At 38.1% G+C, this 22,549-nt stretch overlaps 1 protein-coding gene across 4 annotated transcripts in view; it reads left to right on the forward strand.

The window, feature by feature from the left end:
• AHI1 (Abelson helper integration site 1) overlaps positions 1-22,549 on the forward strand; it is a 270,191-nt gene that overhangs the window by 193,925 nt on the left and 53,717 nt on the right. Inside the window, exon 25 of one of the 4 annotated variants that reach the window (XM_060190405.1) lies at positions 145-655. The exons of the other annotated variants lie outside the window; for them this stretch is intronic. Within the exon in view, the coding sequence (XP_060046388.1) occupies positions 145-147 (3 nt within the window). The 3' untranslated portion in view covers positions 148-655. Of the gene's footprint in view, positions 1-144; positions 656-22,549 lie in introns of those variants that run through there. 4 annotated transcript variants of the gene reach the window in all.

The raw sequence follows: 22,549 nt of genomic DNA on the forward strand, positions 1-22,549 counted from the left end.
TAGTCTAATTTGATGGCAATGGGATGCATAGTTCACAAATGTGTGTTTTATTTCCTATGCTAGTACCAAGGCCTACTGATATTTGGTTCTGCTCAAAAGATATTGTTTCCATTTACTTAGTATATTTGTGTATTTTCCTTTTAGTAAAGAACCGGAGATGAAGAAGTCAATACGCAAAAATGAAATGACAATTTAAATCAAATGGAACCTTCCCTTCAAGGTTAAGAAATTTCAGATAGGAAGAGGAAAAAAGGATGCATCCACTGCTTCTTATCCTTATGAGAGAATTTAGAAAAAAAAAAATTAAAAGCAAGGTGTAAATGAAAATGTTATAATAGTCTTCTGAGCTTGTTATGAAAATTTGTGATTATTGATAAACACTGTTGGAAAACAATAAAAAGAAAGCCCTAATTTTTGATTCAGCAAATACAAAGAAAATGTGGGTTAGGATTTCCACTAGCAATCATTTAATAATATTGTAATCATTTCATAGTATTGTATTTATAATGTTGTTTATATATATATATGATATGCAATATTTGCTTCTGAAATTTGGCATTATTTAAATGTATGATGTATGCTTAAATTGACCCCTGTAAGAAAAGTATTAAAAGAGAACAATTTACTTTTTTGAGAATTAAAACTTGTGTTTTTACTTTTGTGTGTTATTTGATACATATAAACAAAAAGTGGCTTTTGGATTAACTTGCAACAGTGTTCTTCATTCTTTACTTTTCATAAAAGGCATTTCATATGTGCGTATGTAAGTAACTTGTATGCTTATATTATTTAATAGTTACTTTGGGTTTGATATTTGCTTTTGAATTATTACATCGCAATATATATATATTTTGCCTTCTGCAACTAGAGTTATCTCTGGGGCTCAGTGCCAGCCCTACAAATTTACGGGTTCCAACAGTCTTTTTTTTTTTCTATTTTTTATTGGACAGGACAGAGAAATTGAGATGGGAGGGGGAGACAGAAAAGGAAAGAGAAAGAGAGATACCTTTAGACCTACTTCACTGCTCATGAAATATTCCTTTTACAAGTGGCGAATGGAGGCCTGACCCCAGGTCCTTGTGCAGAATATATGCACTTAACTCAGTGCTCCACTACCTGGGCTCACTATATTTATTTCATCATCGTCATCATCATCATCATCATCATCATCATCATCATCATCATCATTGGATAGAGACAGAGAGAAATTGAGAGGGGAGAGGAAGATAGTGAGAGAGACAGACACCTGCAGCCCTGCTTCACTACTGGTGAAGCTTTCCCCTTGCAAGTGGGGACCAGGGGCTTGAGCCTGGGTCCTTGTGCACTGTAATGTGTGCACTTAACCAGGTGTGCCACCATGTGGCCCTCACAATATTTATTGCTTTAGTTCAAGATACAAATGTATTGCTTGCGTGGCTTTATATTTTGACGTATAGTATTATAAGAAAGTTACTTTTTTGTTTTGTTTTTTTTCCTTGACTACTTTTCAACTTTGCAGTTAAAAGTCATCTGTAAATAAAATTTAACCCCAAGAAGGTCAAAGCTATATAAAATTAGAAAACTTATTTGTCAAACTAGACAACTGATTAAATAAGAAGTGAGAAAAACAGTATAACAGTGTTGAGCAGTGAGGTGTAAATCTTGTCCAGATGTATACCAATGTATAGTGAAAAATATATTTAGTTCTCATTCCTGCACTTGCTTCAGAGGCATGAAAATTGATAAACACTGCCTGGTGTGTGGTACTTGAAAAGACAAAAAAGGAAGAACATTTTTTTAAAAATGAATTGGCACTGATGGTACAAGCAGCATAGAAGTCTATTTAAGAGCCCTAAGTCCCCTAGTCGGCAAATAGACATTGAGTTTCTGGTACAGCTGGGTCCAGTCAGTTGGGTCACCCATATACAAGTTTGTTTTTCTTCTGTCTAGTGTTTGTGCTTGGGGACATAGACCTTTGGTGATGGGAGTGGTGAAAGAAAATTAATAATAAAATATGCATTTTTCCAACTTTAGTTCATTGTTTTGAGATATGTATTGGTTCTCTGGTTTGGGCTTTAATAAAGAATTTCAACATGTTGTATAAAGACTTTAAAGCAAGATAAGTGAAATAATATATCCAAGAAGCTTAGCATTTTCTGAAATCTCAAGTGTTCATGTGAAAAATAGTCTAATGAATTATTTTTTTAATTTTTTATTTATAAAAAGGAAACATCGACAAAACCATAGGATAAGAGGGGTACATAACCAGACAATTCCCACCACCAGAACTCTGTATCCCATCCCTTCCCCTGATAGCTTTCCTATTCTTTAACCGTCTGGGAGTATGGACCCAAGGTCATTGTGGGATGCAGAAAGTTGAAGGTCTGGCTTCTGTAGTTGCTTCCCCACTGAACATGGGCATTGACAGGTCGATCCATACTCCCAGACTGCCTCTCTCTTTCCCTAGTGGGGAAGGGCTCTGGGGAATTGGAGCTCCAGGACACATTGGTGGGGTTGTCTGTCCAGGGAAATCTGGTCGGCATCATGCTAGCATCTGGAACCTGTTCAGTATGATGCTAGCATCTGGAACCTGGTGGCTGAAAAGAGAGTTAACATACAAAGCCAAACAAACTTGACCAATCATAAACCTAAAGGCTGAAATAGTGCAGATGAAGAGTTGGGGGGGGGGTCCTCCTTTTTGTAGATAGCTAATAGGCATATTTTAGTTAAATTCCAAAGGGCCTGTGGCTATACTAGTTTTTTTGCTTTTTGTTTTCCTTTTTCTTTTTGCCCCTGAGCCTGAAATCTGATATGCCAGTGGATCCAAGTTATTGTCTGGGGAGATGATGTCATTGGAAAAAGGACCAGATAGCTGGATCAGGGAAGAAAGTAGCTCCCTATTATGGGAAAGGGGTATAAATATTGTTGACTGTAAACCCCATCCTTGATACTTTTTAAAGCACAGACTGAGTCTTTTTATACATAGGCTGAGTCTTTGATATGTTGGCTCTCGATGAATTATTTTTATATTTCAGCTACTTGGACGAAAAAAAAATACAGTTGAAGCAAACTGAGAAAAGTTGCTTCTCTCAACACTTCTTTCCTCTTTTACCTGTTGATAAAACAGGATTCTGGTTATGGTCACAAACAGATGAATAAAATATCTTTGCCACATTCTCCAAGATATGATAGGAGGATCATATAAATGCTTTCCAAAGCTAAAATATAATTGAGTAGAGAATAAGGAATAAAAACCCACTTGAGGATTTATGATACTGTGCATGTTCCTAGTAATGTGTTCGTTTTATTTGTTTTTATTTTGATGCAGTAATTACTCACCTTTACCCCCACTTTATAAAGTCTTGTCTGCATACAAGTAACAATTTAGCTATCTTTTCCTAAATATGAATAATATTTTTAACTTATATTCCAATTATCGATTTTTTTTTTTTATCAGAGCACTACTTAGCTCTGGTTTATGGTAGTGCAGGAGACTGAATCTGGGACTTTGGAGCCCCAGGCATGAAAATCTTTTTGCATAACTATTATGCTATTTCCCTCACCCTTGCTTACTCTCTTTTAAAGATTAGCATTTCTTCTTCCTGCAGGGGGAAAGCTTCACAGGTGTTAAAACAGGGCTGCAGGTGTCTCTCTTCCTATTTCCCCCTCCCACTTCAGTTTCTCTCTGTCTATATCCAATAATAAATAATTTTTTAAAAAAAGATTAGCATTTCTTCTACAACAAAATTATACAATGAGGGGCTAGAAGGTTGCATACCCAGCAGAGCACACCTGTTACATTGTACAGGGACCCTGGTTCAGGCCTCAAGTCCCCACATGCAGGCAGGAGGAGAATTTTCAGGAGCAGTGAAGCTGGGTTTAAGTGTCTCTCTTCCTCTCTGCTTCCCCCTACCCTCTTGATTTCTCTCTGTCTCTATCCAATAAATAGATTTAAAAAATTTTAAAAACTATATAGTGAGTAGGACTTGTAATATTAGAGTGAAAATCAAGTTGTAAAAGATTTAAAATGTGAAATATTTTATAAAATGAATGCAAATGTATCAATATGTTTAAAATTTACTTCTTTAGTGATAAATCAGTGGTTTTATTAAAATATTTATTTATTTTCCTTTTTTTGTTGCCCTTGTTTTTTTATTGTTGTTGTAGTTATTATTACTGTTATTGATGTCTTTGTTGTTAGGAAAGAGAGAAATGGAGAGAGGAGGGGAAGACAGAGAGGAGGAAAGAAAGATAGACACCTGCAGACCTGCTTCACCACCTGTGAAGCGACTCCCCTGCAGGTGGGGAGCCAGGGGCTCGAACCAGGATCCTTACACGGTTTTATTGATTTTAATAGTAAGCCTTCTATCTCAGAATCAATGGTTTTGAATATCTAAGATTTAGTACTTTTGAAGCCTTACATGGGGTCTCTTTCCATCAAAGTAAAAACTTGAGCTGAATTTTACTGTTAGGTTATAGGATAGGTTCTGTTAAATACAGGCATTGTCTCTTTAAGAGTTCAGTAAAACTATACCTGGGAAACAACTTACCATTTTATAGATTTATATGTCATGTCACTGTAGTCATATATTTAACTTACAGTTATGTTTAAGAGGGCTAGAAAGTTCTAGAAACTACATTTGTGACTTAATATTTTTACACATAATTTGAACAGTTTCCATATGAGGGGCACGTGTGTTAAGTAAATTTTGTGAAAACTTTTCAGCAATCCCATTTGAATTTTTTTTTTCCTCATTAAACTCAAAACAATCCCCTAATCTTCACTTCATGTTTATGGCCTCATTTACTGTTAGCACCACTACCCTGCAGATAAAGACATCAAGTATCCAGTGCTTATGAAATTTGTCCATGTAAACATGGCCACTAAATGCCAGGACTAACTGGAAATGGAGGACTGTCTTCCAATTATTGGATCTTTGTAATTTAAAAACACATAGCCAGGCCCTACTTCACCACAAGTGTAGTGAATCCACCGACTTGCATGTACCTCTACTCATATTCAGAGACTAGAGCTACCTAGTTTATCTTTAGTGCCATAGTGAGGGACCTTAATAAAAATTTATTTTAGTGAACTTTTTAAAAAAACTGATCATTTGTTTATCAAATAATTATTATGGTTAATATTTATTCCATAGTACAGTTCTTACATACTCTTAAGAAACATATCTCTGAAATTAAACTAATATATTTACAGTAGCACAAGTTGAGAAGCAATAAAAAAAATTTTTTAAAAAAGAGCACCATTTCAGTCAATCAAAAATTGCTCCATTAGCTGGCAGACTCAACCTATGGATGGGCCCAATTATCTACAGAATTGGATGTCAGCATCACTTAGGATTAACAATGGGCCAAGTAGGCAAAAGCAGACAGTTACTCTCTGCAGAGACCCAGGAAGCAGACTTGGTAATGAGGCACTTCATTCATCACATCCTTCTGCTCTAATTGTTAAGGTGAATAAGAAATACTTTAAGTTAAGGCGGGAACTGGGTAACATAAAAACACTTGTTTTGTAAACACAACGAATTTTTTTTTCTGATGATTCCTGTCAAATCTATGTGAAGCAGATGTTTTAAGTACCCTGGTTTTCAAGCACCTCAATTTCATTCTCAGTGTGTCTGGATTACGTTTATTGTCCCAAAGAGTTAGAGACTGTTGCTGCTACTGTTGAAAATCAGAGTTTTAATTTCTGTTTTAAATCTATTAAGGAAAAATATTATGAAAGTTCAGAAGTATTTATTATCTCTGCATAGTACATGTGCCGTCTCTGTCACTTATGTCAAAATGGATCAACTGTAAACCAGTGTCCTTTCTAAAAGTACTGAACAAACTGGTTTGGGGCTTATTGTAGTTTATATCTTCTTAAATAACTTGATCCTTCTCAACAGTTGTGAAAGGAAAAGGTCATGAAAAATGTAAGAACTTTCATATGAATTTCACTTAAGCAAATGTACATTGTCAAAGGATGGTTTAAAATTGTTTGGAGATGGTTGCCCAAGAAAAATCAGAAAAAAAAAAAATTCAAAAGGAGGAAAAAGCAAGAAGGTGAGAAAAATAACTTGCTGCCTGAGCAAAAATGAGCAACTGAAATTTGAGAAAAACAGTTGTAAGACCAAGGAAGAAGGTTCCCTGGAGAAAAGCATGGTAACTTCAGTTCACTTTTTCAGTGTTCTCAACTGAGAATCAGTAAAATGTTTTTCTAATATGTTTTGTTCACAAGGCCATTGAAAATAATTCCACATAATATTTTCTGAGCTATAGCTCTTCAGTTTAAAATCAATAGAATATGGATTAGAGAGGTATGTTTTTCTGCTATCTGTGCCTTTTACACAGAAGTTAATGTTGAAAAGTAACTGTAGATGCTATTTTTTTTTTAGCAACTAAATGTTTCCATAGTGGTAAAGAAATGTCAGTAAAATCTATGCACTTGAAGAACATCAAATTCTTATTATACTTATCATGTGTGCAGGCAGAGTACATAATAAGCTAGTGTATAGCAGCTGTAAATTTCTGAGGATTTATCTAACCACAAATACATTGAAATGGGGAAATGGGGCTATATTAAACTATGCAAGATGCTGCTGGAGCTCTGCCATTTCTGCAACATCCTGTAATTAATTTATCATGACAGCTCTGGCAAACTGAAACATCCAATACACTTGCAACAGACTGTTATACTCTAGTTGCTGGAAATCTTGCAGTCACAGAAATTGAAGGTAAAGTTTTCTTTCAAACATGAATATAAGACTATTATATTTAAAGTGACCCAGAACTAAGAACATACTTCCCACTTTCTAATTTCAGAATAAGAATATCAGTGTGTGTGGGGGGGTGGATATCTGGAATACAAAAAAGATCCTGGGTTGAGATAAGGAGTTTAGTCAATTCTCTATATTTTATGGTCTTTTTCTGATGAAGGGTGGCCTTGTGTAGGGGAATAACAATACAGTGTAGTTATCTTACCATCCACATAAGCTCGGTACTAGCCATGATGAAATTCTCACATGGGAGAGTTGACAACTGAATCTGCTTTAGTAGTCTACTGAACATGTCTTCCCCCTGTAAGCAAGACTCACAACACCATTTCCTTTATCTGGATGTCTTCCTTTTCTGCAAGTCACAATCCTGCCATTTTGGCAGCTCAGAACACAGAGGAATACAGAAATCACCCCTTCTCCAACTGCCTCTAATATAAACAACAGTAACATAACCTTTGGGGCCAAAATAGAATTTCCTAAATAACAGTAAATTCCTTGTTGTTACATATTATATTAGAGTAAAAGAATGAGCCTCTCTTTACCTGGTGTGTAAAATGTGATGCAGGTATTACGGAGTTTGATGTTAGCAGTAATAGAAGCATCAAGATGGGGAAAGTGGAGATGACATGCCCAGAAATGAAATCTGCATTGTATCAGTGTCTACAACCTTGCCCATTTCCTTTACAAAGTTGGTTCCTCAGACTGGGAACAAGATGACTGAAAGGGATCCAGGAAGTTTGAATCTGGAAGTTTCAGTGAGAGAAGAAAGATTCCTGATGGCAGAAAATTAGATGGCTCCTGCTTGGTGGACATAGAGGTGTGAGATCAAGTAAAGGAATTCCAGCCTTGTCAAAGACTAACAATATATATTCTTTGTACTTTTTCTAGTAATTCTCATTCTCTTTATCATTACTACGGAAAGTGGGTCGGAGAGGTCCTGAAAAGTATATTGCTTGAACCTAATTTTTTTTTTAATAAAATGGAAACACTGACAAGACCATAGGAGAAGAGGGGTACAATTCCACACAGTTCCCACCACCAGAACTCTGTATCCCACCACTCTCCTGATAGCTTTCCTATTCTTTAACCCTGTGGGAGTATGAACCCAGGGTCATTATGGGATGCAGAAGATGAAAGGTCTGGCTTCTGTAATGAACCTAAGTTTTAAAGGTGAAAACAAGCAGGGCCATAGGAGGTAGCTCAGTGGTAGAGCCCCTAGCTGAGATACACAAAGCCCTGGGTTTGCTCCCACTGCTATGAGAACAAAGGCACAATGAGTCAGGACTCCTTAGATAGTGAAATAATGCTTTGCAGACAAAATCATTTTTAAAAAAATGAGTAAGTTCCATGTCCATGACCCAGGTTCAAGTTCAGCTCCCACCGCATTGAAGGCAGATTCAGCTCTGTGGTCTCAGGCTTCATATTCTTCAATTCTTGCTCCAACTAAGACTCTCCCACAGAGTTCTTATGTATAAAACTTGGAAAATAGAGTGTAGAGTAGAAAGTGAGTAGGTGTGTGTGTGTGTTTGTGTGTGTGAACAAAAAAATAAAGGAAGGCTCTTACACATCACAGTTAATAAGTAGCTTGTCCAAAGCCACAGAAACTTTTCATATTTCTGGTTCTTTTACTGCTATTTACTAGGTAACACTCTCACCCAAAACTGTATTATTGACTCTTAACTTTGAAGAAATCCTAATTTTATTCATTGTGTTACACAACTAAAGGTATTTTTTTTATAGAACAGTAGTCTGCATTCAGATAGGTTTACCTATCAGTAGGGCACCAAAGTAATAACCCTGTGGTGAGGGGTAGACATGCCCCTTCCTGGGCCAGTGGGGGGGTGGGGGTGGGTGGGTGGGATGGGACATAGTCTTTTGGTGGTGGGAATGGTGTTTATGTACACTCCTAGTAAAGTGTAGTCATATAAATCACTAGTTAATTAATACAAGAGGGGGAAAATTAATTGTCTCGAAGTTTTTAAAACACAGACTGAGTCTTTTTAATATATAGGCTGTGTATTTGATATGTGGACTCTCTCAAAAGCCTAGACCAAGTAGATCAGAAGCAACCAATGGCACAGCTACATACAAGATACTGGGTACTATACAGCAAACTCTAACAAAAGGACTTTTCAAAGTTAACCCAATTACCAAATAATGTGATGATAACATTAACTATCCATTGTCTTTTTGAACCCTAAGACAGCAGGAACCTCACATCTCCACTAGAAAGCCTATATTTCCCCCAGTCCTGGAACCTTAGGATAGGGCCCACTTTCCCTCATGCCTCTCCCAATCCATATAAAATAATATTGCATCAGCCGATCGCAACCTAATCAATGCAATGATTGCCACCTCAACATGCTTCAGCTCAGACTGTGTCCAGAGACTTCAGGTGTGGAATGACAACCCTTCAGCTTCATTACTAGGGTGAGACCTTTCCTTTCATAGTATTCTCTAATTCCATCTCAGGTGGTTCACTTTCTAACAAAGTCCCAAAACCTAGATATATACCAGGTTCTGTGAGAGAGAGCGTATGTTCACACGTATCTATAAACTAGTGCAAAATATATACCTGAAAGCAGAAGTACACTAGAGTTTGCAGTGAGTACCCCCCTAACACTTCCTCTCCACTATTCCAACCTTTGGGTCCATGATTGCTCAACAATTTGTTTGGTTTTGTATGTTAACTCTCTTTTCAGTCACCAGGTTCCAGATGCCATCAGGATGCCGGCCAGGCTTCCCTGGATTGAAGACCCCACCAATGTGTCCTGGAGCTCAGCTTCCCCAGAGACCCACCCTACTAGGGAAAGAGAGAGGCAGACTGGGAGTATGGACCGACCAGTCAACGCCCATGTTCAGTGGGGAAGCAGAAGCCAGACCTTCCACCTTCTGCAACCCACAGTGACCCTGGGTCCATGCTCCCAGAGGGATAGAGAATGGGAAAGCTATCAGGGGAGGGGATGGGATATGGAGATTGGGTGGTGGGAATTGTGTGGAGTTGTACCCCTCCTACCCTATGGTTTTGTTAATTAATCCTTTCTTAAATAAAAAATAAATTAAAAAATAAAATAAAATAAAAAATAAAAGTGGGTTATTCAGGGAGTCCTACAGTAGCACAGCAGGTTAAATGCACGCAAGGACCGGCGTGAGGATCCTGGTTCTAGTCCCCGGCTCCCCACATGCAGGGGAGTCACTTCACAGGTGGTGAAGCAGATCTGCAGGTGTCTATCTTTCTCCCCCCCATCTTCCCTTACTCTCTCCATTTCTCTCTGCCCTATCCAACAATGATGACATCAATAACAACAATAATAACTACAACAATAAAACAAGGGCAACAAAAAGGAATAAATAAATATTTTTTAAATACTAGGTTATTCAAAATTATGGGTTTAAATGGGTAAAGTTTGTATGAATAGTTAAAAATAACAGGATGATATATGAATCAGAAAATGTTACATTTCTATGGAGTATGAAAATAAATAGATATCCTTGATTTTTTAATTTTTAAAAGTATGTATATGTATACACTTGCAGACACATCGATATATTCAACCATTGTTTGTCCAGCATTGGAGAGAAGCTGGATGGACAGAAAAACACAAAGCTTCAACTCTTGTTCTCTGTTTCACTCTGAAATTTCCAAGTCTTTATCATCCTACATTGGTTTTCAGAAGAATGACACCACAGATATTACCAAAGTCTCTACAAACGTTTGTTAGAAAAGGTCCAATTCTCTGGAGTTGGGCTGCAGCGCAGCGGGTTAAGAGCATATGGCCCGAAGCCCAAGGACCAATCCAGGTTCCAGCCCCCAGCTCCCCACCTACAGGGGAGTTGCTTCACAGGCGGTGAAGCAGGTCTGCAGGTGTCTATCTTTCTCTCCCCCTCTCTGTCTTCCCCTCCTCTCTCCATTTCTCTCTGTCCTATCTATAACAATGATGACAACAATAATAACTACAACAATAAAAACAAGGGCAACAAAAGGGAAAATAAATAAATAAAATAAAAAATAAATAAAAATAAAAATAAAATAAAGCAAAAATTAAAAAAGAGAGAGAGAGAAAGAAAAGGTCCTATTCTCTATTTTTCAAACCAGTTCACAAATTATTTGTCTAATATAGTACTGATCAGAGTTCAGATGCCATCTGCCCAGTGTTGTGTCCTTTCCAACTAGGAAAAAAACTTCTCTTTGCTTATATCTGAAAAATGTGGAATTATAAGGCAAGCCAATATATGTGTGTATTTCCTCTGCAAAATGCTCCTATAAATTATTAATACAAGCTTGGATGCATACCTTTTGGGATCAATTTTCTATAATCACTTATTAGAAGATGTTTGTGTCTTTGCTGCTGAGCTATATATTTAAATGCAAGAACTTAAAATAAGCATTTATAACAATCCAAATTTACATGCTCTTACATATAAAACATTTTTTTTCTGTACATAGAGTCAAATTTTCCCACCTCTCCAGGTCAGTTTTTTATGGGGGAAGTGGGGCAGGCAAGACACAGCACCTCCCATATAGTGTCTACCCAGTGAATAATCTCTCCAACCTGTAGAATAACTAATCATGCTTTGTGGACAGTAAAAGAAAAAATGAGGGAAAAAAAATACAAGAGTCCCTTTCCCAAAATCTTTTCATGAAACATGTAGAATAAAATCATTTCATATACTAGTATACATGAAAGCCAAATGGTTTTTGTTCAGGCTACCAAATAAATTACATTTTGCATTAAAGAGCATTAATTTTCTGTTTGACCTAAAACCTTATTAAGTCATCTGACTAACTTGGAAGTAACATAGAATATTTTTTTAAAAAATGCAAACCTCCTTCCCATACAATGTTTTTAGTCCACCTGCATGTTAGCTATCAAGCTCACACAAAAATTACTAGAGTCATGGTCCCCTAGGGACATAGCTAAAATAGACTTCCTAGCTTCTCTCTACCCCAGGATCCCTATGAGCAATGTTAGGGGAAGATTCCAGAGACCTGGAGGGAGGGAGAGAGAGAGAGAGAGAGAGAGAGAGAGAGAGAGGGAGAGGGGGAGGGGGAGGGAGAGGGAGAGGGAGAGGGAGAGAGAGAAAGGACATTTGGAAGTAGCAATAGGTGTAGGTGTGATTTAAGCAGGACAATGGGAAAAATTAGCAAATACATATATAGAGAGAGATAGATAGTTATAGAAATAATAGTCAACCCCTTTCTGCAACCTTGGGAGAACTACTGTAGTTTTCAATGGAGGAAATGGGGATACAGAACCCTGGTGGTGGGAATGGTGTGGAATTATACCCCTGTTGTCACATAGTCTTATAAATAAATATTAAATCACTAAAAAGTAAAATAATGCAAACCTGGCTTTGTCACACCTACTTCATACTTTTTTTTTTTTCTGGTGCCTTCATTCACTATCACTGAATACATTGAGTTTTCCTTGTTTGACAATAATGCTTTTAAACAGAGCCCTCTGCTCACTGAAACTCTGAAAAACTTCGAATGATATTCAGCAAAAAAATAAAAAATTTACCCTAAATTTTCTGTATTACTTCCTCACTAGAAAGTTATCAAGTTAAATATATATAATTTTAAGTACCCAGCAAGGATTGGAAATTTTTTTAGTGGATCTGAGGAAAAAAACAGTCATTCTACTACACTTTTCTATAAGTATAACTGTCTTCTTTTTTCATTTCTGCTCTCACACTTGTATGAGATATATGTATTTTGGAAGGGGTTGGAAGCGGGGAGGGTGTGAAGAGGTCTTCCTATGGTCATCTTCTCTGTGTTACACTGGACAGGAGCATTCCTTGAGTTCAGTGTTAAGTCAGTAAGACTGCTTGGTGGCCATCTCGCTTATCTCCTGACACTGGGAAGTTCTGTATTCAGGCAGTGACTTTGGACACCGTTACACAAACCCCTAAGTATTCTGAGCCATGCTTTATTTACATAAAACACAACCTTAGAATGTGAATGTAGTCTTTTAACTCTCTATGATGAGGCAAATGATCCAGAAAGATTAAATCTTATTTGCATAACATTTTGCATTCCCATTCACCTGAAGGTAAAAAGCCTTCAAAAAATCTTTTAAAATTTGTATATATGAACCTTGTTGCCTGTGAATCTGATATCTTGGCCACTTTAACATTTTCATTGTCTTCTGAGGAAAATAATCCCTCAGTTTATAAACAAAAGTTCACAATATCACTATGACTGAGTCTGAGCATCTAATTTGAAGGGTTCAGGGCTTCACATTACATATTTTCATATCAGTAACTGAATAGTCATTTTCATCACCTGTATTTTAATTTTATATATATATATATATATATATATATATATATATATATATATATATATATATTACAAACTTCAAACACCTCTTTGTTCAACAAGCAAGCCCAATATTCAGCCCAGCAGTGTTTACATTAAAAGTTTCTTGAGACCCCAAGGCAATGGTGTACAAATCATACACAGGCACAGCTGATGGGAGTATTAAATAGACAGAGGCTCAGCATCTTTTGGCATGAGTTCAACTATAAGAGGTCTGCTCTGGTCATGACATTCTGCACTCGGCTTTCTGTGTGACTGACTGTACAGATACTTTTGAATACCTTAAACTGTTATTCCTGATGTGCTTTCAACTTTTGATCTTATCCTTCTCCTGAGGATTAGTTTAACTACTTCTGAATATAAACTTTAGCTTGGTCAGCTTCTTGAGAATAGAGACCATTGTGGGTAACCTCTCTGTGACACTCTGTCTAACCAGGGAAATGTGATTTTGACATTTATCCTATTAAATCAATCACTCTTCAGTGCAACCAGATAATTCCACTCAGAAATTAGTTTAACCACTTTGTAGCCCTTAAATTTGCAAGATAGTATACTAATTCACTTTGCTGTGTGTACAGGTATATGTTAATAGGGAAGAATAATAATTATTTATGATAATAAACTATTCTTTTGAAGAAAATTATTTTACAGGATTTTGTTGTTATGGTTACAATTACATACCTCCCCAAAATATGTGCCAGCATACTTCATCCAGCACCAAAGTGCCATTTCCCTCCTCCACAGGGCCTGGGCCCCCAACTCCCTTTTAACCCTCACCTCCTTTTCTTTTTTTTTTTTTATTTAAGAAAGGATTAATTAACAAAACCATAGGATAGGAGGGGTACAACTCCACACAATTCCCACCACCCAATCTCCATATCCCACCCCCTCCCCTGATAGCTTTCCCATTCTCTATCCCTCTGGGAGCATGGACCCAGGGTCATTGAGGGTTGCAGAAGGTAGAAGGTCTGGCTTCTGTAATTGCTTCCCCGCTGAACATGGGCGTTGACTGGTCGGTCCATACTCCCAGTCTGCCTCTCTCTTTCCCTAGTAGGGTGTGTCTCTGGGGAAGCTGAGCTCCAGGACACATTGGTGGGGTCTTCATTCCAGGGAAGCCTGGCCAGCATCCTGGTGGCATCTGGAACCTGGCCCTCACCTCCTTTTCTAGTATCTTTAGATCTACTGAAATCAATCACACAATTTTTCACTGTTGTTGTTTTTTTCCTTAAATCCCACTTAAGAATGTGATCATCCTCTATCTGTCTTTTTCCTTTTGTATTATTTCACCTAGCACGTCCCCTGTTCTAGATTTATCTATGTTGTAGAAAAAAAAAAAGAGATCTTTATTTTCTTACAACTGAATAGTAATCCATGTGTAACTTACCACAACTTCTTTATCCACTCACATGTTAGACACGGGTTATTTTCAAATCTTGATTATTACATACAGCACTGTGAAGAACATAGCACACGCATCTATCTTCTGGATAAGTGCTTAATGTTTTTTGGAGAGATAATAGAGTTGCTAGCTTGTGTGGCAGGCAAGTCACTTTTTTCATATTTTGAGGAATCTCTATGCTGCTTTCCACAGGGTCTGGACCAAAAGTATAAACCAGTTCCATTCTCACCACATCTGGGAAAGCCTTTGTTTCTTCCCTTTTTGTTGTATAACATTCTCTTAGTGTGAAGTGTACTTTCGTTGTTGTTACGATTTTCATTTCTCCAATAATCAGTGACATTGAGCATTTTTTAAAGATTTATACATTTTTACTACTTTTTAAAAGTGATTCGATACTGATTTACAAAAATATGAGATAACAGTATAATTCCACAATATTTCCACTACCAGATTTCTATACCCCCATTTTCTCCACTGGAGAATTGAGTAGTTCTCCCAAAGTCACAGATATGGATTGACTATTATTTCTATAATTATATTTATTTACATTTGCCCATTTTTTTCTATTGTACTGCCTAAGTCACATCTACACCTATTGCTACTTACAAATGTCCTTCCTTTCCCCCTCGTCTCTCTCCAGGTCTTAATGGAACTGGAGTTCAGGACCCTCTGGACATGTTCTCCTAACATTTATACCTCTCTGGCGGTATACACCAGAATTTATTGGGGGGCTGCATAAGGTAGAACTTCTGTCTTCTGTAATTGCTTCTCTGTTGGACATGGACATTGGTATTTTGATCCATAGCCCCAGCCTGCTTCTTTCTTTCACTAGTGAGGCAAGACCCTGTAGAAATAAAGTTCTGGTAGTTGGGAAGTGGTGCAGTAAATAAAGCATTCAACTCTCAAGCAGGAAGTCCTGAGTTCCAGCCCCGGTAGCACATGTACCTGAGTGATGTCTGATTCTTCCTCTCTCTCCTCCTATCTTTCTCAAAACAAAAACAGAAATTAAATCTGAGAGAGCTAAAAAGATGTGAGGTTCTGGAACACATTGGTGAGGTGGTCTGCCAGGAAAGTCGAGATGAAATCATAGTAGTATCCACGACTTGGTGGCTGAAAAGCAAGATACAAAGCAAGACAAAACAATAAAATTGAACAGTAAACAGAAGCCAAAAAGTAGGACTAGAGCAGATGATAATAGGGATCTAACGGTGGAGAGAAACTAGGACATTTGTTTTACATATGTTTATAGGGGATCACGACATTGTTAGTAATAGTTGTTTGAACTCGATAGGCTAACATGCAGAGGAACTAAAAACATTGAGAAGATGTAGAGTTGAAAATAGGGGTAGAAAGCTGAATTTAGGGTAGAGAATAGCTCCCAAACTTGAAGAAAGTATATAAATACAATTAACTGTTTATCCATTAATCTGACTCAGAGCCCATATATATTCACATTTAGCACAGGAGCCTGTGTAAACACCCAGTGCTGTCAGTCTGAACTGCAAACATTTTTCTCATGTGCCCATTGGGTATCTTTATGTCTTCTTTGGTAAAGTATGTGTTCAGTTCTTCTCCTCATTTCTTTGGTGGGGATTATTTAACTTATTGTTGTTCCTGCTGAGTTTTGCAAGGTGTCTATATATCTTTATCTCTAGTCGTATGTCTGAGGTATGGTGTGTAAATATCTTAACCATTCAATACGATGTCTTTTTGCTTTAAGATGATTTCTTCTGTTATGCAGAAGCTTTTCAGTCTCGTGTAATCCTCTTGAATTATTTGTCCCCCGTTTTTTCCCCTTGACATAGGACTCAGATCTCCAAAGATGTTTCTTTATTATTATTATTGATTGATTTAATAATTATCAACATGACCATAGGTTAAGAGGAGTACAGTTCCTACCACCAGAGTTCCATTCTTTATCTCTCTGGGATTATGGACCCAGGATCATTATGGTGTAGAGAAGGTGGAAGATTGGGCTTCTATAATTGCTTCCCTGCTGGACATGGGCATTGGCAGGTCAATCCATACTCCCAACCTGTTTGTATTGATGGGGTCCATATTGATGGACATATTGATGGGGTCCACTGCCCAGGGAAGTCAGGTTGACGCCATGGTAGCATCTGCAACTTTGTGACTGAAAAGCATTAACATATAATGTAGAAAAACTATTTAGTAATTAAAAACCTAAAGATGAGAATATAGCAGATGAGATTTGGGGGTCTCCAATTTGGAAAAAGCTAGGAAGTCTATTTTAGATATATTCTAAAATAGAATGACTTTACTAATTTTTGCCTTAGCTCTACAGCTAAGATGCAAGTGGACTAAAGTATTATCCAGAGATAGTGTCAAGAGTTGGAAATAGGACTAGAAAGCTGGGTCAGGGTAGAGGGTAGCTCCTAAATATGGGAAAAGTATATAAATACTGTTAACTATAAACCCCATCGATCTGATCTGAGCCTATATTTAGCATAGGAGCCTGTGTAATCTTTGCATCCCTGTAGGTCTGAGCTTGCATTTGATGGTCATAGCTAGGAACTTTCTAGGCTGCACTCATTTCAGGACCCAACTTCCCTGAGTGGCAGAGCATGTTGACCCAGCAGAGTATGTTGACCCAGGGAAGACAGAGAGGGGGAGACAAAGATAGACATCTGCAGACCTGCTTCACCACTTGTGAAGCAACTCCCCTGCAGGTGGGGAGCCGGGGGCTCAAACCGGGATTCTTACACAGATCCTTGTGCTTTGCGCCACTTGCACTTAACCCGCTGCGCTACTGCTGACTCCTTCTGTGTACTTTTTGTTGTCTTCCATAGGTTCTGATAATTCATGTATTTATTTTCATTTGTTTCCAGGGCTTTTTAATTTCCTTTTTGATCCAGTGGTTGAAAATGTTTTGTGAGTACTGGAGAGGAATGTGTATTCAGCATCTAGGGAAGGAGGGTAAAAAGCTCTGTAAATATCTAGATGATTAAGTACTTTTAAAAAATTTTTATTTATAAAAAGGAAACACTGACAAAAAACGTAGGATAAGATTCCCACCACCAGAACTCCGTATCCCATCCCCTCCCCTGATAGCTTTCCTATTTTTTATCCCTCTGGGAGTATGGACCTATGGTCATTGTGGGATGCAGAAGGTGGAAGATCTGGCTTCTGTAATTGCTTCCCCACTGAACATGGTTGTTGGCAAGTCGATCCATACTCCCAGCCTGCATCTCTCTTTCCCTAGTGGGGCAGGGCTCTGGGGAAGTGGGGCTCCAGGACACATTGTTGGAGTTGTCTGCCCAGGGAAGTACGGTTGGCATCACGGTAGCATCTGGAAACTGGTGGCTGAAAAAAGACTTAACATATAAAGCCAAACAAGTTGTTGACTAATCATGAACCTAAAAGCTGTAATATTACAGATGAAGATTTGGGGTTTCTGTCTTGAAGATAGCTATTAGGCCTATTTTAGTTATATTCCAAAGGGCCCATGACTATACTAGTTTTTTCCTGAGCCTGACCTCTGATATTCAGGTGGACCCAAGTTATTGTCTAGGGAGATGATGTCATGGCACTGATTAAGTATTTTTAATAACAGCTATTATTTGTTGAGCACAGGCTAGGTACCTAAGCTCATTTTCAGGAACACTGTGTGTAGAATCTCATTTAATTTTCATAATAAACTTACAAAGTAGATATACTATTATTGTCCCCACTTTAAAAAAAAGGCTAAGGGAATAACCTGCAAATATCTTAATGTGTAAGGAGCCCTGGGTTCCAGTCCCAGCGGTAGCATGGAAGTCAAGTGGAGGGAGTGGTCCCTGGATAGTGCGGTGGTGCTGTTGTCTCTCTTGCTCTTATTTATTTATTTATTTATTTATTTATTTTTTTGAGAGTGTTTCAGAGAGAGAGAGAGACACACACACCAGAGCACTGCTCAGCTCTGGCTTATGGTGGTGCAGGGGATTGAACCTGGAATTTAGGAGCCTCAGGCATGAGAATCTGTTTGCATAACCATTATGCTGTCTCCGCTGCCCTCTCCTGCTCTTTTTCTCTCCCTCTCTCATAAGAATAAAGAATAGAAAGTTGGACTATAATGACGACTTAGTGGTATTGTTCATGCTGGAGGTCCTTGGCTCATTCTCAGACACCTCAAATTAACAAATGAAACAAAAAGTTCAGAGAGGTTAAGGATCCTGTCTGAGATCACACAGCTTTTAAAATGGAACATGAGGATTAGATATCTGTTTTTTTCTGACTCCAGAATTCCCCTTAATCTGCACTCGATTATTACCCATGAGTTTGTCAAACTACATCCTGTATTTTCTTTTAAAGTAAAATGTCTTCTATTTAAATTGCTCTTTGCACTCATTATTGGCAAAAAGTGACTGTTATTTTAAAAATGAATAAGAAATTTTATATTTAAAATTTTCTAGATATCTGATGCCATGTGCAGAACAATCTATAATAAAATGGGCTGATAAAAACTGAATCTCTGAGGTGTAAGTTGCCCTGGGAATAGCTTTAGCATTCAAGAAAAATGGTCTAGAAGGCCAGATAAGTGATTCTCTCAGTAGACTATACACATTACCGTGTCCAAGGATCTATGATTGAATACCAGGCCACTATGTGGGAATTCCTGCAGTGGGGAGGTTATGAACCATGGACTGATGTTGTACTCTCTCTCTTTCTTTCTTTGCCATCCTCTATGTAAGAAAAAAATGGCCACCAAGATTAATGGTATTCAGGCACCAAACCCCAGTGATAACATAATAATAATAATAATATAAATTAAGGAAGAAAAATTGTTTAACTCCAGATTTTACATGAAAAAATTACGTAGTCATTCTAATCTAAAAGCGGTGACTAGTAAAATACCATCCCAAATATGTTTCACACATTTGTGGAAGTTATGTCAAGGTGGGATTGCTTTGTGGGTAAAAGAAGAGGATTGTTATGGTGGAGGAAAATGATAAGCTGGTCCAGGTGGTGGCACACCTGGTTAAATGCTCACATTAATTACCGTGGGCAAGGATCTGAGTTCGAGTTCCTGCTCCCCACTTGCAGGGGGAATGCTTTGCGAGTGGTGAAGCAGGGCTACAGGTGTCTCTCTGTCTCTCCCCCTCTCTCCCCCTCCCTCCCCTCTTAATTTCTGGCTCTCTATCAAATAAATTAAGATAATACAAAAAAAAAAGAAAAAGAAACTGTACACATGAGATTTATAATAACCTTGTAAATTATCATTTCCCCAATATAGTGATTTAATAAAAGAATGAGAAGAGATTTGTATGAGGATTTGCTTCTTGGTCCTCCTTTAGTTTCCATTCAGTACCTCAGGTGACATAAATGACTCTTTTATATTCTCAGGGCAAGTGGCTCATCTTCGTCACCACAGCCATCTCAATATGACTGTTCACTTGTGTCAGAGTATAGAAAGACATCTTCTGATTTAAAAAAAAAAAAATTACTGATTTAGTAATGACGAGATTGTAAAATACAGGGGTACAATTCCACACAATTCCCACCACTAGAATCCCATGTTCCATTCCCTCCTTTAGCAGTTTCCCTAATCATTATCCCTCTCTGAACATCTTCTTGTTTATTCCCAGTGTCTACTTATCACCTAACATGGAGTAGAAATGTTCAAGAGGAGCAAGGTAGATCCTGGGCCAGTCTTGTGTGTCAGTGAGCTGTATTAGGATAGATTGTACGTAGAGCTATTTACACATCTTAGGACGTATTCAGCAGTGTCTCATAATTACTGTACATTTTCTCATTTCCTGTAGTAAACTTATTTCCTCTCCCTTTCCCCACTACTTTCTTTCTCTTTCCTCCACTTCTCTTTCCCTATGGCCACCCCCACCCCCAACTCAGGCACAGCAATGACTTTTAAACTCTTATATTCGGTTTATTTACAGTCAAAATTGTTTGCAATGCCCCACACCTTCTGGTTTCCAGCTGGTACTTGTATTCAGGTGCAAACAAATGCAAGACAAACACATCTGCATCTGTACCTTGAAATGGTCTCAGTTCCAGGTGGTTTAAAGGACTCCCTGGGGCACCTAAAATTCAGGTGGGGCACTATCAGTGTTTCAAGTCCAGGCCGTCTGTAATTCCCCTTTCCTGTTTGCTGCCAGACAGTAGAGGGCTGGGTGTGCAAAACTGATTGCTGACTTCTTTCAGGTGTCGGCCTGTGGGGTGTGCAGTGCTGAGAGACAGGCTGTTGCCTAAAGGGCTTTTTTTTTTCCCCCCACATCCGCTTCCCAAAGAGCATTCTCCTGGACTGAAAGGGAAAAATCCAACTCCCTTGGGTTTTTCTCCCTAACTACCCTGCCATAGATCCCTGGCTGTATGGAAAATCAGTGCATTCATTGAGTAATTCCTACATTACAACTATCCTCGGGCCAGGTGGTGAGGTGCTCAGTAGCTTAGTTCTCCCTGTTCAAGTATCTCAAGGCATGTCAGCATTTCCGTTGCAAGTTTTTCATGGTACTCATAACATTAGCACAAATCATCAACTGACCTTTTTTTTTTTTTAAATTTATTTTATTTATTTATTCCCTTTGTTGCCCTTGTTGTTTTATTGTTGTAGTTATTATTGTTGTTGTCATTGTTGGATAGGACAGAGAGAAATGGAGAGAGGAGGGGAAGACAGAGAGGAGGAGAGAAAGACAGACACCTGTAGACCTGCTTCACCGCCTGTGAAGCGACTACCCTACAGGTGGGGAGCCGGGGCTTGAACCGGGATCCTTATGCGGTTCCTTGTGTGTGTGTGTGTTTTTTTTTTAATGTGGGAAGCAAAAGAGATAGTTAACAGGAAGGTAATAGATGGAGATAGATATATTGACTGTTTTCTGTCTAAGTGAAGCATGGACACTTTAGCGACACTTTTTTCTTTTTTTAACATGTTTATTTATTGGTTAGAGACAGAGAGAAACTAAGATGGGAGAGAGAGGAGAGATACCTGCAACACTGCTTCACTGCTTATGAGGTTCCCCCTGCGGGTGGGAACTGGGGATTTGAACCCTGATTCTTGCCATGGTAACATGTGCATTCAACCAAGTTTGTTACCACCTGGCCCCTGACAACACTTTTTTTCCAAACGCATGACTGAAAACTGATATAAATGAAAAATGAACTTGAATCAAAAGGGAAAGTTAAATGAAAAATCTAAAAAGTCTGGAAACTTTGAAAATAAAGACAGGATTATTGTGGTCTTGAGGGGTTTTTTTTGTTTGTTTTTTGTTTTTTGCCAAGAAATAAAGAAGCCTTCATGACACAACGTTCCCCATTTTCTTAATTCAGCCCAAATTATTTAAAATTTTGTTTGAAAAATTGGCAAGTCAAGTTAGAAGAAAGTCCATTTCCTTATGGTAGAGCTTAATGAGAGACCCAGGATGAAAACTGTGAAGTTTCATTCTCAGCACAGTGAGGGGTGGGGGTGGGGGTAGGGGAGGTGGAGTGTCACAGATTTATGCAAAACTTCAAAGAAAGCTCCTCCCTATATGCAGCTCTGTATTGCCTGAGTGTTTCCTTCATCCCACTACCACCAGTGTTGGGTCTTCTGTGAATATAATTGTGCTTTTGTCTTGGAGTTGGCTCACCTCACCACACTCTAGTCTCAGTTCCCCTGGCCTGAAGCCCAGGGTGGGGCTTTGCCTTTAGTACTGTAAATAATGGTAATTACCTTTACAAACGTAGGGAAAAAAATTCCCAAGGCCAAGAATATCCAAGGTCTAGAGCATTCCATATAAACCCTTGTGCATAAATATATTACAGTATTGTGGTGACTACAAAGAGTTTTTCCCTTGTGAGTGACCAAAATGAAAAACACAAACAAACAAACAAACAAACAAAACCAGTAAATAGAAGCTAGCCACCAGTGTTTAGCTACCCTGTTTTTGGGTCTATGAACTCTGCTTCCAGATCATAATCCAAATGAAAGTGATAAATGTTGAAGTCAAATTTAAGGGTTAGTCTCTCCACTCATACTTAAGTTTTTGTGAATTAAGTAGAAACATACTCCGTATTTAATAACAAAAATTACTTAACAATATTTAATACCAAAATTCAAATGTGAAGAAGTTATGTCACCTC

This window comes from Erinaceus europaeus, chromosome 4 (genome assembly GCF_950295315.1).
Source record: "Erinaceus europaeus chromosome 4, mEriEur2.1, whole genome shotgun sequence".
NCBI lineage: Eukaryota > Metazoa > Chordata > Mammalia > Eulipotyphla > Erinaceidae > Erinaceus > Erinaceus europaeus.